This window comes from Hypanus sabinus, chromosome 7, assembly GCF_030144855.1.
Source record: "Hypanus sabinus isolate sHypSab1 chromosome 7, sHypSab1.hap1, whole genome shotgun sequence".
Taxonomy (NCBI): Eukaryota; Metazoa; Chordata; class Chondrichthyes; order Myliobatiformes; family Dasyatidae; genus Hypanus; species Hypanus sabinus.
Genome location: NC_082712.1, coordinates 29,872,885 through 29,884,891, shown reverse-complemented (window position 1 = coordinate 29,884,891; position 12,007 = coordinate 29,872,885). Strand labels below are relative to the sequence as shown.

The window sequence follows — 12,007 nt, the reverse complement described above, 5'->3', positions numbered from 1 at the left end:
TCTGATTTCCTTCATTCACTTCACACTAGCAAAGTAAGCAAAAAAAGTAATTCGCTTGGATAAAGCTGTTAGGTAGGGCCCAGTCTAACAGTCATAGTGTCTTGGGCTTGACTGAGTTGTCATGTGAGAAGCAGACAACTAAAGTGATCATCAGCGTACCCTCTCTAATGGTTTTGAATGCTATGATTGGTGTCCGTCCAGTCCATGATGAACCATATAATCTTCCATTTGATCTCTCTACTGTTTCTTCAACCAGAGGGGATAACTTACTCAAATTCATTTACTGAACTATTCCTGCAACCTGTGTTCTCATTTTCAAGGACTCTTCATCTCGTGCTCTTGGTATTTATTGCTTATTTATTTATGAAATATTATTTTCTCAACTCAAGTTGGTAAAATGGGCATAGCCAAGAACACACATTTCTCAATTGCTAGGAACTTTTGGACTCTTCTAGTTGTATTTAGTATTGTGGATTTCAGAAGATTTACATAGATATTGTTGTGTGGGATTAATTGTATCATGTTATTGTGTAGTGACTTTGGGATGATACCAATTGTAGATATTACTACTGGGGCAATGTTGGTCCTGTTCATGTTTGATAGTCTTTCAATCTCCTCTTTTAATTCAGCATAATTTGGGTGTTTTCTGTATGTTATGTGTGCTTGGAATGGTTACATTTTTTTAAATAGTTCTTGCATGTTTATCCTTTAATATTGTATCTGGACAGTATTATGGATTGTTCTATCAGTAATAATGGATCAGTTTGTAATAAAATTTGTAGGACTCTGTCTCTACAACTGAATCAGATTTGTATTTATAGTAAAGTATGGTCTTCTATGTGTTTGAATTCTAAATTGCAAGATTTTGGTGAATGACATTTGACACTTTATTGTGCCAGTGTACCTAATCAGATTGAGATAAGCTGCTGCAGGATCCTGCAATGTGTTGGATTGTTTCAGGTTCCTTGGCATTTTCTGTACTTAACATCTTGAATTTGCTGGTCTTGTGGCGACCCACTTTCTGCGCAGGCAAACTGGCTCACAAATAGCCAGCACGCGGGGGGAGACTTTAGTAATGTACCTCCGACGTCATTTCTGCCCAGAGAGGGCGGGCGCTAGGGATTTAAATGCCAGCACCGCAAAGTTTAAATAAACTAGTCTCGAAACGACTTACTGACAGCGTGTCATTATTTCAGCGCTGGTAGCACATCGCTACAGTCTTTTATTATGTATTTTTGTGTTAACCACCAGATCTTTTACTGCCACAGGGAACCCTTCTGTGTCTGGGAAGAGGTCTCCAACTCTGAGCCAAGCATTCGATGCTTCCTTGTCTGCTAGATCATGTGGATGTCTTCCATGGAAGGTCATGCTCTTCCATTGGTTAAATTTTTCTTCAATAATGACATTGTCTTCATTTTTCTGGGTTGTGCTCTCACTTAAGTTTAGTGATGTATACTTATCAGAATTGTACATGCTTGTGTGGAGTGCTGATTCCTGTCTTCATGATGAAAGTATAACCTCAGAAATTTTATCTGACTGTTGTGTAGATTTTTAACGTTTGTTGTTCCTCTTCCCCCTTCTGTCCTCGGTAGATTTAATCTAAGCGTGGTCGAAATAACAATGTTTTCTGAAATTTGTCATTTCAGTTATTATTCTTTGTAGGTTTCTAAGCTTTGAAGTAAATTCTGTCAAAAGTTTTTCTTTTATCACACTATGATCTATTTTCTTTCCTTGTTGATATCCCAGATACTTTAATGTTTCATATTCATCCATCGGTTGTATTGTATCCTGCTGCTCTGTTTTAGCTCTATTGCACCTTTCTTTATGTTTAATGTTCTGCATTTGGAAAATTAGAGAGCAGGTTTAAAGCAAGACAGAACCATTGTGGACTTAGAGAGACACCTTGGAAAATACTTCAATTTATTTTGGTTGTTCCTTTTTGGTTGTTAATTGATAGTATGATTATACTACACCAATGCTTCATCAGATGTTGCAGGAATTCCATAAGTATTGAGTGTAGTTTATATATATTAAGAAATTATATTCACCATGAGTGTGGGACAGAGTCAAATGCATTTTGGTCATCAATATAGGAACATGAAAGACTTCTGATTTTCTGCTGGGCTTGATTTAGAATTATGGAATCTGTTATCAGTTGTTCTTTAAGCCCTTTCATACCCTTATGGCATCCTTCCTGCTCTTCTGTAAGTGTATTGAGGTGATCTAAGTGAGTGGTGTTTAGTTGCGAGATGCATGATGTTATAATTTTATATAGAATTTGTCAACAAGTAATAGGATGATATTTTGATGGATCTTTTATGATTTCCCCTTTAACTAAAATATATGTTTACTTTCTTTTAAAAATTCAGTCACTTTTTCAGGATTTTTAAGAAAGTTGTTGATATGCATTAATAGGCAAGTAAATTTTTTAAGACCAATAATTATGAATATTCTCACAGCCAGTACTTTTCCAGTTGTGGGTGTTTTTATAACTTCTTCCAGCATATGCAATGTAACTTCAGGTATTTGTTGCAAAGAATGGGTGAACCCAAACGCAGGACACTGGCACAGAGGTAGAGTTCGGATGCAGACAAGGGCATGAGCGTTGCTGGAGCTGAACAGCAAACAGGAGACAGGCGGCAGGCAACACTTACCTTGACACAGAGAGACAGAGTTACACAGGTAAACCTCGGTACTGAAGTAAAACTTAGAATACACAATCCTAAGCGGTCAGGAACATGAATTACCACACTGGCTAAAACAACGATCTGACGATGAATGGATGCAAAGTCGGGATATTTATGCTGCAGGTTTAGATGAGAATCAGGTGTGTCACAATCAAAGGGAATTAGGAGAATACGGGGAATAACAGTCAGGACTGTGAGTACCTCCCCCCACAACGGGAACCACCAGGCTTGCCCGGATTGTCACGATGGAAATCTTGCATGAACGAAAGGTCTGAGATGAAGGAGTGGGGGATCCAGGCGCGCTCCTCAGGACCATATCCCTCCTGTTCAACGAGGTACTGGAAACCTCTGCCTCGGCGGCACACATCCAGTATTCACCGGACGGTGTAAGCTGGGTGATTGTCAATGACCTGGGCAGTTGGAGGGGGTTCAGCAGAAGGGCACAAAGGGCTGACAGACACAGGTTTCAGTTGGGAGAAGTGGAACATGGGAAGAATGCGCATGGATCTAGGTAGTCTGAGTTTGACCACCTAGGGGTTGATGATGCTCTCGATTTCGAATGGTCCAATGTAACAAAGGGTGAGTTTCGTGGACTTGGTTTTGAGGGGGATGTCTCTTGACGAGAGCCAAACCTTCTGACCAGGCTGATAGTTGGGTGCTGGAATTCGGCGATACACCAGTTGTGGTCAGCGGAGCGGAGCAAGGCCAAACGTGCATCCTTTCAGACCTTGCGGCACCGGCAGAGATGGGCCTGACCTGAAGGCAGAGCGAGGTCATCTTCATGGGCAGGAAACAGAGGGGTTTGATAACCTAGGGAGAACTTGAAAGGAGACATACCGGTGGCAGCACTGACCAGGGAGTTGTGGACATACTCAACCCAAGTGAGATGGGTGCTCCAGGATGACAGGTTACTGGGAGAAATGCAGCACAGTGCTGCTTCCAAATCCTGATTTACTTGCTCCATTTGACCATTAGTCTGCGGATGGAAACCGGAAGACGGACTTACTGAAGCTCTTAGGGCTTGACAGAAGGATCTCCAGACTTGGGAGATGTTGGGGACCCCGGTCAGAAACGATGTCAGAGGGAATTCCATGAAGGCTGAAGACGTGTTGGACAAGGAGGTCGGCTGTTTCAAGGGCTGTAGGGAGTTTGGGAAGGGCTATGAAGTGCACGGCTTTGGAGAAACGGTTCACCACAGTGAGCACAGCTGTGTTACCATGTGAGGGAGATAGTCCAGTGACAAAATCCAAAGCAATGTGGGACCAAGGGCAGCCAGGGACAGGTAGGAGACGAAGCAGCCCAGCAGGTGGCCGATGGGAGGCTTTTCCGTGGGCGTACACGGTACAGGCAGAGTCGAAGGAGCGAGTGTCGGCATCCATGGTGGGCCACCAGAAATGTCGCTTCAAAAGGGACAGAGTTCGACCAATTCCAGGATGGCAGGTGAACCGGGAAGTATGCCCCCCACTGGAGAACCTGAGACCGGACAGAGTCAGGCACGAAGAGGCGATTGGGGGGGGGGGGGGGGGGGGGGGAGAGAAGGTCCATCGCCAGGGTCAGGTTGAGTCTGTTGGGCCTCTTTAACTATGGACGCGATCTCCCAGCTGAGGGCAGCCACAACACAGGATGGTGGAAGGATGGTATCAGGATTGGAAGGGTCCTCCTTGGAGACGTACTGACGAGAGAGAGCATCTGGCTTCATGTTCTTGGAACCAGGATGGTAGGTGAGGGTGAAATTGAAGTGGCCAAGATAACAGTGCCCAACGGGCTTGGCTGGAGTTAAGGCATTTAGCTGTTTGGATGTATCCCAGGTTCTTATGGTCTGTCCAGACGATGAATGGGTGTTCTCCTCCCTCCAGCCAGTGCCTCCACTCCTCCAAGGCGAGTTTGACGGCCAGCAACGCCCGGTTCCCAGCGTCGTAGTTCCGTTCAGCGGGGGATAGACAGTGAGAGAAGGCGGCGCAGGGATGGAGCTTCTGGTCGGGGGTGGAGCGTTGCGAGAGAACCGCTCCCACCCCAGAGTTGGAGGCGTCGACTTCCACTATAAATTGGCGAGAGAGGTCAGGTTGGACCAGGTTCGGAGTGGAGGTGAAACGCCTCTTCGGCTCTGAGAAGGCTGTGTCAGCTTTGGGGGGCCGATGGAAGGGGGTCGCAGAGGAGGTGAGCTGAGTAAGGGGCGCTGCCACCCGGCTGTTGTCCCTAATGAAGCGACTGTAGTGATTGGTGAACCCAGAAATCGCTGGAGTTGTTTCAGCATCATGGGTTTGGGCCACTCTGCCACCGCCTAGATCTTCCTGGGATCCGCCCTCAACTGCCCACTCTCAGTGATGTACCCCAGGAAACTGACCGAATGGGCATGGAACTCACACTTCTCTGCCTTAACAAATAGCTTCTTCTCCAAAAGCCTCTGAGGAACCTGGCGGACATGGCGAGTGTGCTCCTGGAGATTATGGGAGAAGATTAGGATATCATCCAGATAAACTAAAACAAAACAGTTAATAAAGTCCCCAAGGACGTCGTTGACCAGAGCCTGGAATACCGCGGAGCATTGGTCAGGCCAAAAGGCATCAACAGGTATTCAAAATGACTGAGGGGGGTGTTAAAAGCTGTCTTCCATTCATCTCCCTCCCGTATCCTGACCCGGTGATAAGCATTCCGCAAGTCCAATTTAGAGAAAACTGTGGCTCCGTGAAGGGGCTCGAATGCTGAGTTGATAAGGGGCAGATGATACTTATTCTTTATGGTAATGTTGTTCAGGCCACAGCAGTTGATACAAGGGCGTAGTGAGCGTCTTTCTTCCCCACAAAGAAGAAACCAGCGCCTGCAGGGGAAGATGAGGGTCGGATGATGCTAGCTGCGAGGGAGTCATTTACGTATGTCTCCGTAGCTTCTCTTTCTGGGCGGGACAGGTTGTACAGCCGACTGGTGGGTAATGAGGCTCCGGGGAGAGGGTCAATTGCGCAATCGTAATGGCGATGCGGAGGCAGAGAAAGGGCCTGTTGTTTGCTGAACACTTCTCCCAGATTGTGATATTCTACAGGAACGGTGGACAAGTCAGGGGGCTCTGAGGGTGGAGGAGGTGACAGTGACCTCCACTGGGGGAAGGGCTGGTTGCAGGCAAGAGGAATGTCAGAACGAGCTCCAGCTGACCATCTTCCCGATGGGCCATTCGATGTGGGGGTTATGACGGCTTAACCAGGGGTAGCTGAGAACTATAGGGGCTTGAGGAGAGGAAATTAAATTGAATCATACTATTCCCAATGGTTTCTGGAGAGATGGAGAAGCAGGGGTTCCATGCAGTGTGCGACTCAGGCCAGGAGTCTACCGTCCAGTGCCCTGGGGTCCAGGGGTTTACACAAAGGCTCACGAGGAATTCCAGCTTGGAAGGCTAAGTTCTCATCCATGAAGTTTCCCTCTGCACTGGAGTCCACTAGTGCTAACAGAGGCAAGGACTGTTGGCTGTAACACAGAGTGGCTTGAAGCTGCATCCGGAGTCGAGGATGTTGTCTGGCTCACCAGGGTACCCCCTGCTACTGCTGAGCCCTCCCTTTTTGGCCAAAGGGGATTAGGTGGCAAGGGAGTGGCCGAAGTGGCCGCATTATAGACACTCACCCGCTCTCATTCTCCAGAGTCGTTCAGTTCCAGCTGCGTGGGTTCCTCTCCCGGGGTGGTAGAAGCGGCAGGGCTGGGCGCTACTCGGGGTGCAGACTGAGGAGAGAGGCTTGTTCTGGCAGGAGGCGGTAATGAGTACCGAGAAGGGGCCAAAGGTTGTGGACGACCAGTCCTTTCTCTATGGCGTTCTCGGAGGCGATTGTCCAGCCTGGTGGCCAGGGAGATCAGGAAATCCAGGCCGCCGGTGTCGTCTCTTGCCGCTGACTCGTCCATCAGGTCGCTGAGTCCATTCCAAAAACCCCCCGGAGTGACCCATCATTCCATCCCGAGTCAGCCACTAACATCCAGAACTCCACTGAATATTCAGCAACACTGCAGGAGCCCTGGCAGAGAACGAGTAGACACTTGGCGACATCTTTACCCCAGACAGGGTGGTCAAAGACCTTCCTCATTTCTGAAATAAAAGTGGCAAAAGAAGAGCAGACATCCGGTTGGTTGTCCCAGACTGCTGTAGCCCACGCTAATGCACTTCCCCGCAGCACCCCATGATATGAGCAATCTTTGACTTATCTGTGGAGTAAGTTGATGACTGTTGTTCAAACACCGGGAAGTGCTGAAGGAGGAAGGCCCAGCACTTCCCCAAATCTCCAGCTTAGTGCTCCAGCTCAGGGACGTGAGGCTCTCTGTGCGGGGGTGTTGCTGACACGTGGGGGGGTTGCTGACACAGGCTGTCTGGGCTGGCTAGGCTGGGTTCCAGGAGTGGGTTGAGTGAAATGAGTGGATACCCGGTCCACCTGGTCACCGACCTGCGTGACGTGAGCAGACAGGGAACAGAGGTTCTTCGTGACCTCCCCGAGGAGTTGGTCGTGCTGTCCCAGTAGAGTACCCTGGCTGGCAAGGGCTTGTTGCAGGGTGTTTGCGTCCGCTGGGTCCATGGTGGCCCGTTTGTTCTGTTGCAAAGAACGGGCGAACCCAAACGCAGGACACTGGCACGGAGGTAGAGTTAGGATGCAGACAAGGGTGTCAGCGTGGCTGGAGCTGAACAGCAAAAAGGAGACAGGCGGCAGGCAACACTTACCTCGATACGGAGAGACAGAGTTACACAGGTACTGAAGTAAAACTTAGAATACACGATCCTAAGCGGCTGGGAACATGAATTACCACACTGGCTAAAACAACGATCTTCCGATGAGTGGATGCAAAGTCGGGATATTTATGCTGCAGGTTTAGATGAGAATCAGGTGTGTCGCAATCAAAGGGAATTAGGAGAATACGGGGAATTAACGGTCAGGACCGTGACAGTATTTGCATTTCTTCAATCGTGTGAGTCCATTCCTCCCTTATCCCTTATCCAGCTTGCTTCTAGATTGTTTGTTGTTATTATTATTATTATTACTTCTTGTTATTCTCTCTTTTTATATTTGTACATTTTGGTGTCTTTTGCAGACTGGTCGTCAAACCTGTTGGTCTTTCTTTGATTCTGTTATGGTTATTGAATTTATTGAGTATGCCCGCAAGAAAATGAATCTTAGGTTTATGTATGGTCACATTGTACTTTGATGATAAATTTACTTTGAACATTGAACATCTGAACTTCTTCAAACAAAGATCTGGAAGAACCAGAGGGATTAAGGATTCTAATACATAAATCAATCAATGAAGTCCCGCAAATAAAAAGCCGAATCGAATGTGTGCCTTTATCTCAAGGGGACAGAATGGAAATTCTATGTTACACTGCTATGTTACAGCTCTGGTTAGACTCTATTCTTTTTCTGTGTGCACAAACCCAGGATATTCTTACCTTTGTGAAGTACAGTTTAGTCCCATCAGAAGAATTCTGTGATGGATCAAGCTAATTTGGAAGAGCAGCTTGTGCAGACTGGGTTACAATCCTCTTACAGGGGTTCCCAACCTTGGACCAAAACCATTATACGAGGGATCTGTGGATTGCAGGTTGGGAACCTCTGGAAGATCAATAAATGACCTAACTGATAGGTTTAACATGGTTAAAGAAGTTGACAGACAGGTTAGAAACTATTTGCCTTGAAGGGGAGTCCGGATGGAGGGCAGAGATTGGCCCACTGGGAGTAATGTCAAGAAGGCGCCCATGATTCAAATTGTAAGAAGTATCTCAACTACACTCTTCCAAAAACCTACGGAGTTCGAGAATCATATGAAACTGTACTCACGGGAATGTTGCTAGGCATGATGTGTTACAAGCCAAGTCAGTAGTTAGAACTGAAATATTGATCAGCTGTAAGTTTACCAAATGGGAAAGTTAGTGCACCAAGATGATAGTTTAACAAATTGGTTTAAACACTCAAGATCCCAAGGCATTATAACATAAAATTAGTGCAAAATTAGAAAAAGAAAGGAGGAACTTGGGCCAAACACAGGCAAATAAAACTAGAGTGGATAGACATCTTTGTCAGAATGTACAAGTTATGCCAAGGAGGCTTGTTTCACTTCTGCATCAACCCATGAATCTCACATCCAGCCCACCAAACCTGTGCTGGATCCCCAGTCACCTAAACATCCCTAACCTTTCCCCAGTGCCTGTCAGAAGAACTAGTGCAAGAATAACTGCTCTGGTGCCACTTTATCTTCTACCACATCACTGTCCTAACTTGTAAGTAAATTATGCTGGTATCTCATTCTGAAAACACCGAGACATATTAATGCTTGATATTGATGTAGTGGAATAGCAACTAATGAAAGAAAGAAAAGTGAAATAATTACCATATATTCTCTGCAATCTGTGACCTGAAATATCACTCCAACATTCCTAATGCCATTTTTTGCAGCAAAACCTTGAACAATTTTTTCTGCCTCATTTACTCGACCTTGAGTGATCAGCCATCTGGGTGACTCGGGTATAAGCCTGGTAAGAAAATGAACAAAGCACAAGTCAGCCCAGCAAAGCTACGTTGCTCTAAGTCTATAATAAGGTTTCGCAGTTTAATTTGAATATTACAACCTAGTATTTTTTTGGCTCAGAACATCATTCCTTCCAGGATTAAACTTCAAATGCCTGCAGCAAGAGCCAAGAATCATTCAATCATGTTTAATTTATATCAGAGGGTGGAATGTCTGCCACAGGAAGCTGTTGCAGTAAACAACACCAATATACTAAAAGAGGGATAAACACGAGGGAGAAAGAAATGGATATGTTTTCTGTTGGAGTTACTGAAGAGCAATAGCAAGAGGCTTAGAGTAGAACGTAAACTTGTGTCATCATGGTGTAACTGAGGCCATAGGTTAAGGGTGAAAGGTGAAATACTTGGGAACTTCTTCACTCCGATGTGGTGCAGACGTAGAACGAGCTGCCAGTGGAGGTGGTAGGTGTGGATTTGATTGCAAAATTTAGAAGAAGCTCAGATAAGTACATGGGAGGGATATGGATGGCCCAGCTGTGGACTGATAGAACTGATGGCAGAATAATGTGGCATGTACTAGATGGGCTGAAGGGCCTGTTTCTTTATGACTCTAATTAGTAGAGCTGCTGGCTCATGGCTCCTGTGACCTGGATCCACTCTTGATGCCTGTTGCTGCCTGTATCAAGTCTGCATTTTCTCCCAGTCACCAGGTGGGTTTCTCCTGGATACCCCAGTCACATCTCACTCCCCAAAGAAGTTTGAGTTGTTAGGTTAATCGGCTTCTTTAATTTCACCCCCTCCCCCCATTTGCATGGTTATTAGTAAAGTGAGGAGAAGAATATTGCAAGATGGGTGCTGATGGCCAGCATGATTTCGGTGGGCCTGACGACACACCTCCGTAGCAGCAAACAACTTACTAAAGGAACTCAGTGGGTTCAGCAGCATCTCTGAGGTGGGGAGTGTGGGGGAAAAGAACTGTTGGCATTTCGGGTCAAAGTGCTGCATCAGGGCTGAGAGTGGTGCGTGCACCGTGTGTAGCGAGGACCAAGCCCCAAGTCACAGTATTGCCTATGGCTGCAGTCCAGGAGAGGAAATGGCGGTATCAGTGTAGGTGGCATCCATGCTCAGTTGGAGGCTGCCCTCTACTGATGCCGCCCTCCAGTGTTCATAGAAACATAGAAAACCTACAGCACAATACAGGCCTTCGGCCCGCAATGCTGTGCCAAACATGTACTTACTTAGAAGTTATCTAAGGTTACCCATATCCCTCTATTTTTCTAAGCTCCATGTACCTATCCAGGAGTCTCTTAAAAGACCCTATTGTATCCGCTTCCATCACTGTCGCCAGCAGCCCATTTCACACACTCACCACTCTCTTACCCCTAACATCCCCTCTGTACCTACTTCCAAGCATCTTAAAACTGTGCCCTCTCATGTTAGCCAGTTCAGCTCTGGGGAAAAGCCTCTGACAATCCACATGATCAATGCCTCTCATCATCTTATACACCTCTATCAGGTCACCTCTCATCCTCTGTCTCTCCAAGGAGAAATGGCCAAGTTCACTCAACCTATTCTCATAAGGCATGCTCCCCAATCCAGGCAACATCCTTGTCAATCTCCTCTGCACCCTTTCTATAGTTTCTGCATCCTTCCTGTAGTGAGGTGACCAGAAATGAGCACAGTACTCCAAGTGGGGCCTGACCAGGGTTCTATATAACTGTAACATTACCTGTCGGCTCTTAAACTCAATCCCACGACTGATGAAGGTCAATGCACCATGTGCCTTCTTAACCACAGAGTCAATCTCAAGATCCCTCTGATCCTCCACACTGCCAAGAAGTCTTACCATTAATACTGTATTCTGTCATCATATTTGACCTACCAAAACGAACCACCTCACACTTATCTGAGAACTCCAGCTGCCACTTGTTCGATTGGTGGAATGACAGGCTGGATTGCAAAGGTAACACACTGCATCATCAATCTGTGGGACATGTCGCTCAGGGACTTGGGCTATATTTGTGTTTTTTTACCGTGTCCATAATTTTTTCTCGCTATTTTGATTCATATTCTGTGTATGTTTTGCACCTTGGCCTAAAAGGAATGCTGTTTCATTCAGCTGTATTCATGTATGGTTGAAAGATAATTTAACCTGAATTTGAGGGGAGATGGCCAGTAGAAAGAGGAGAAGGAGGAGTGGTGATTGGTGGATTTAGGCTACATAGCTGGACAACTCTATGAATTTGCTATTTGGCCTGTTCCTGAGCTATAAATTATGCACATTTTATTCAGAAAACAGCAGATAGTCTGCTGCGAGGAAACAGGCGATGAGGTGACTGGGACTGCAACTGAATGTTCTTGACTGACACAGTGGAGGAGTTGGTATAGTGATGGGCCTCAGAGCAGATGACGACTGGATACCATACGCTCTCCCATCCTCTCCCCAATCACTTTGCCAATAATTTTGTACACGATTTCCATACGCCTGTCTTCAAATATTTTACTCACTTTACTTCTAACTGCATTCATGGTTTTATTCCCATTTTGAGAACCAAAACAGAGGTAACGTAACACTTGAAAATGTCATTGTGATTTCAGTCTGTAATGTTAGCAAAGCCTTTCAATTCCGGACTTCAAAGACTTGGCCCCTATAAAAACAAGGTGATCCTTGCAAAGCTTGTTAGCTCCACAACCCCATAGATTATAACACACTGATGAAAAATTTGCATAAATCTCAGCAGTAGTGGTATGACAAGGAGTGACAGCTGCATCTACCTATGATGTATCGGCTAAGCGTTTGAGCTACTAACAAACACATTTCTCTTACAAAACATG

At 45.9% G+C, this 12,007-nt stretch overlaps 1 protein-coding gene and 1 long non-coding RNA gene across 2 annotated transcripts in view; one reads left to right on the top strand and one right to left on the bottom strand.

Moving 5' to 3' along the window:
• The window catches only part of LOC132396630 (organic cation/carnitine transporter 2-like), a 112,255-nt gene that overhangs the window by 33,071 nt on the left and 67,177 nt on the right, over nt 1–12,007 (bottom strand). The window contains exon 5 of the mRNA XM_059974339.1: nt 9,036–9,177. Within this exon, the coding sequence (XP_059830322.1) occupies nt 9,036–9,177 (142 nt within the window). The remainder of the gene's footprint in view (nt 1–9,035; nt 9,178–12,007) is intronic.
• LOC132396631 (uncharacterized) overlaps nt 9,609–12,007 on the top strand; it is a 38,485-nt gene continuing 36,086 nt past the window's right edge. The window contains exon 1 of the long non-coding RNA XR_009513051.1: nt 9,609–9,634. This is a non-coding gene — a long non-coding RNA (uncharacterized LOC132396631). The remainder of the gene's footprint in view (nt 9,635–12,007) is intronic.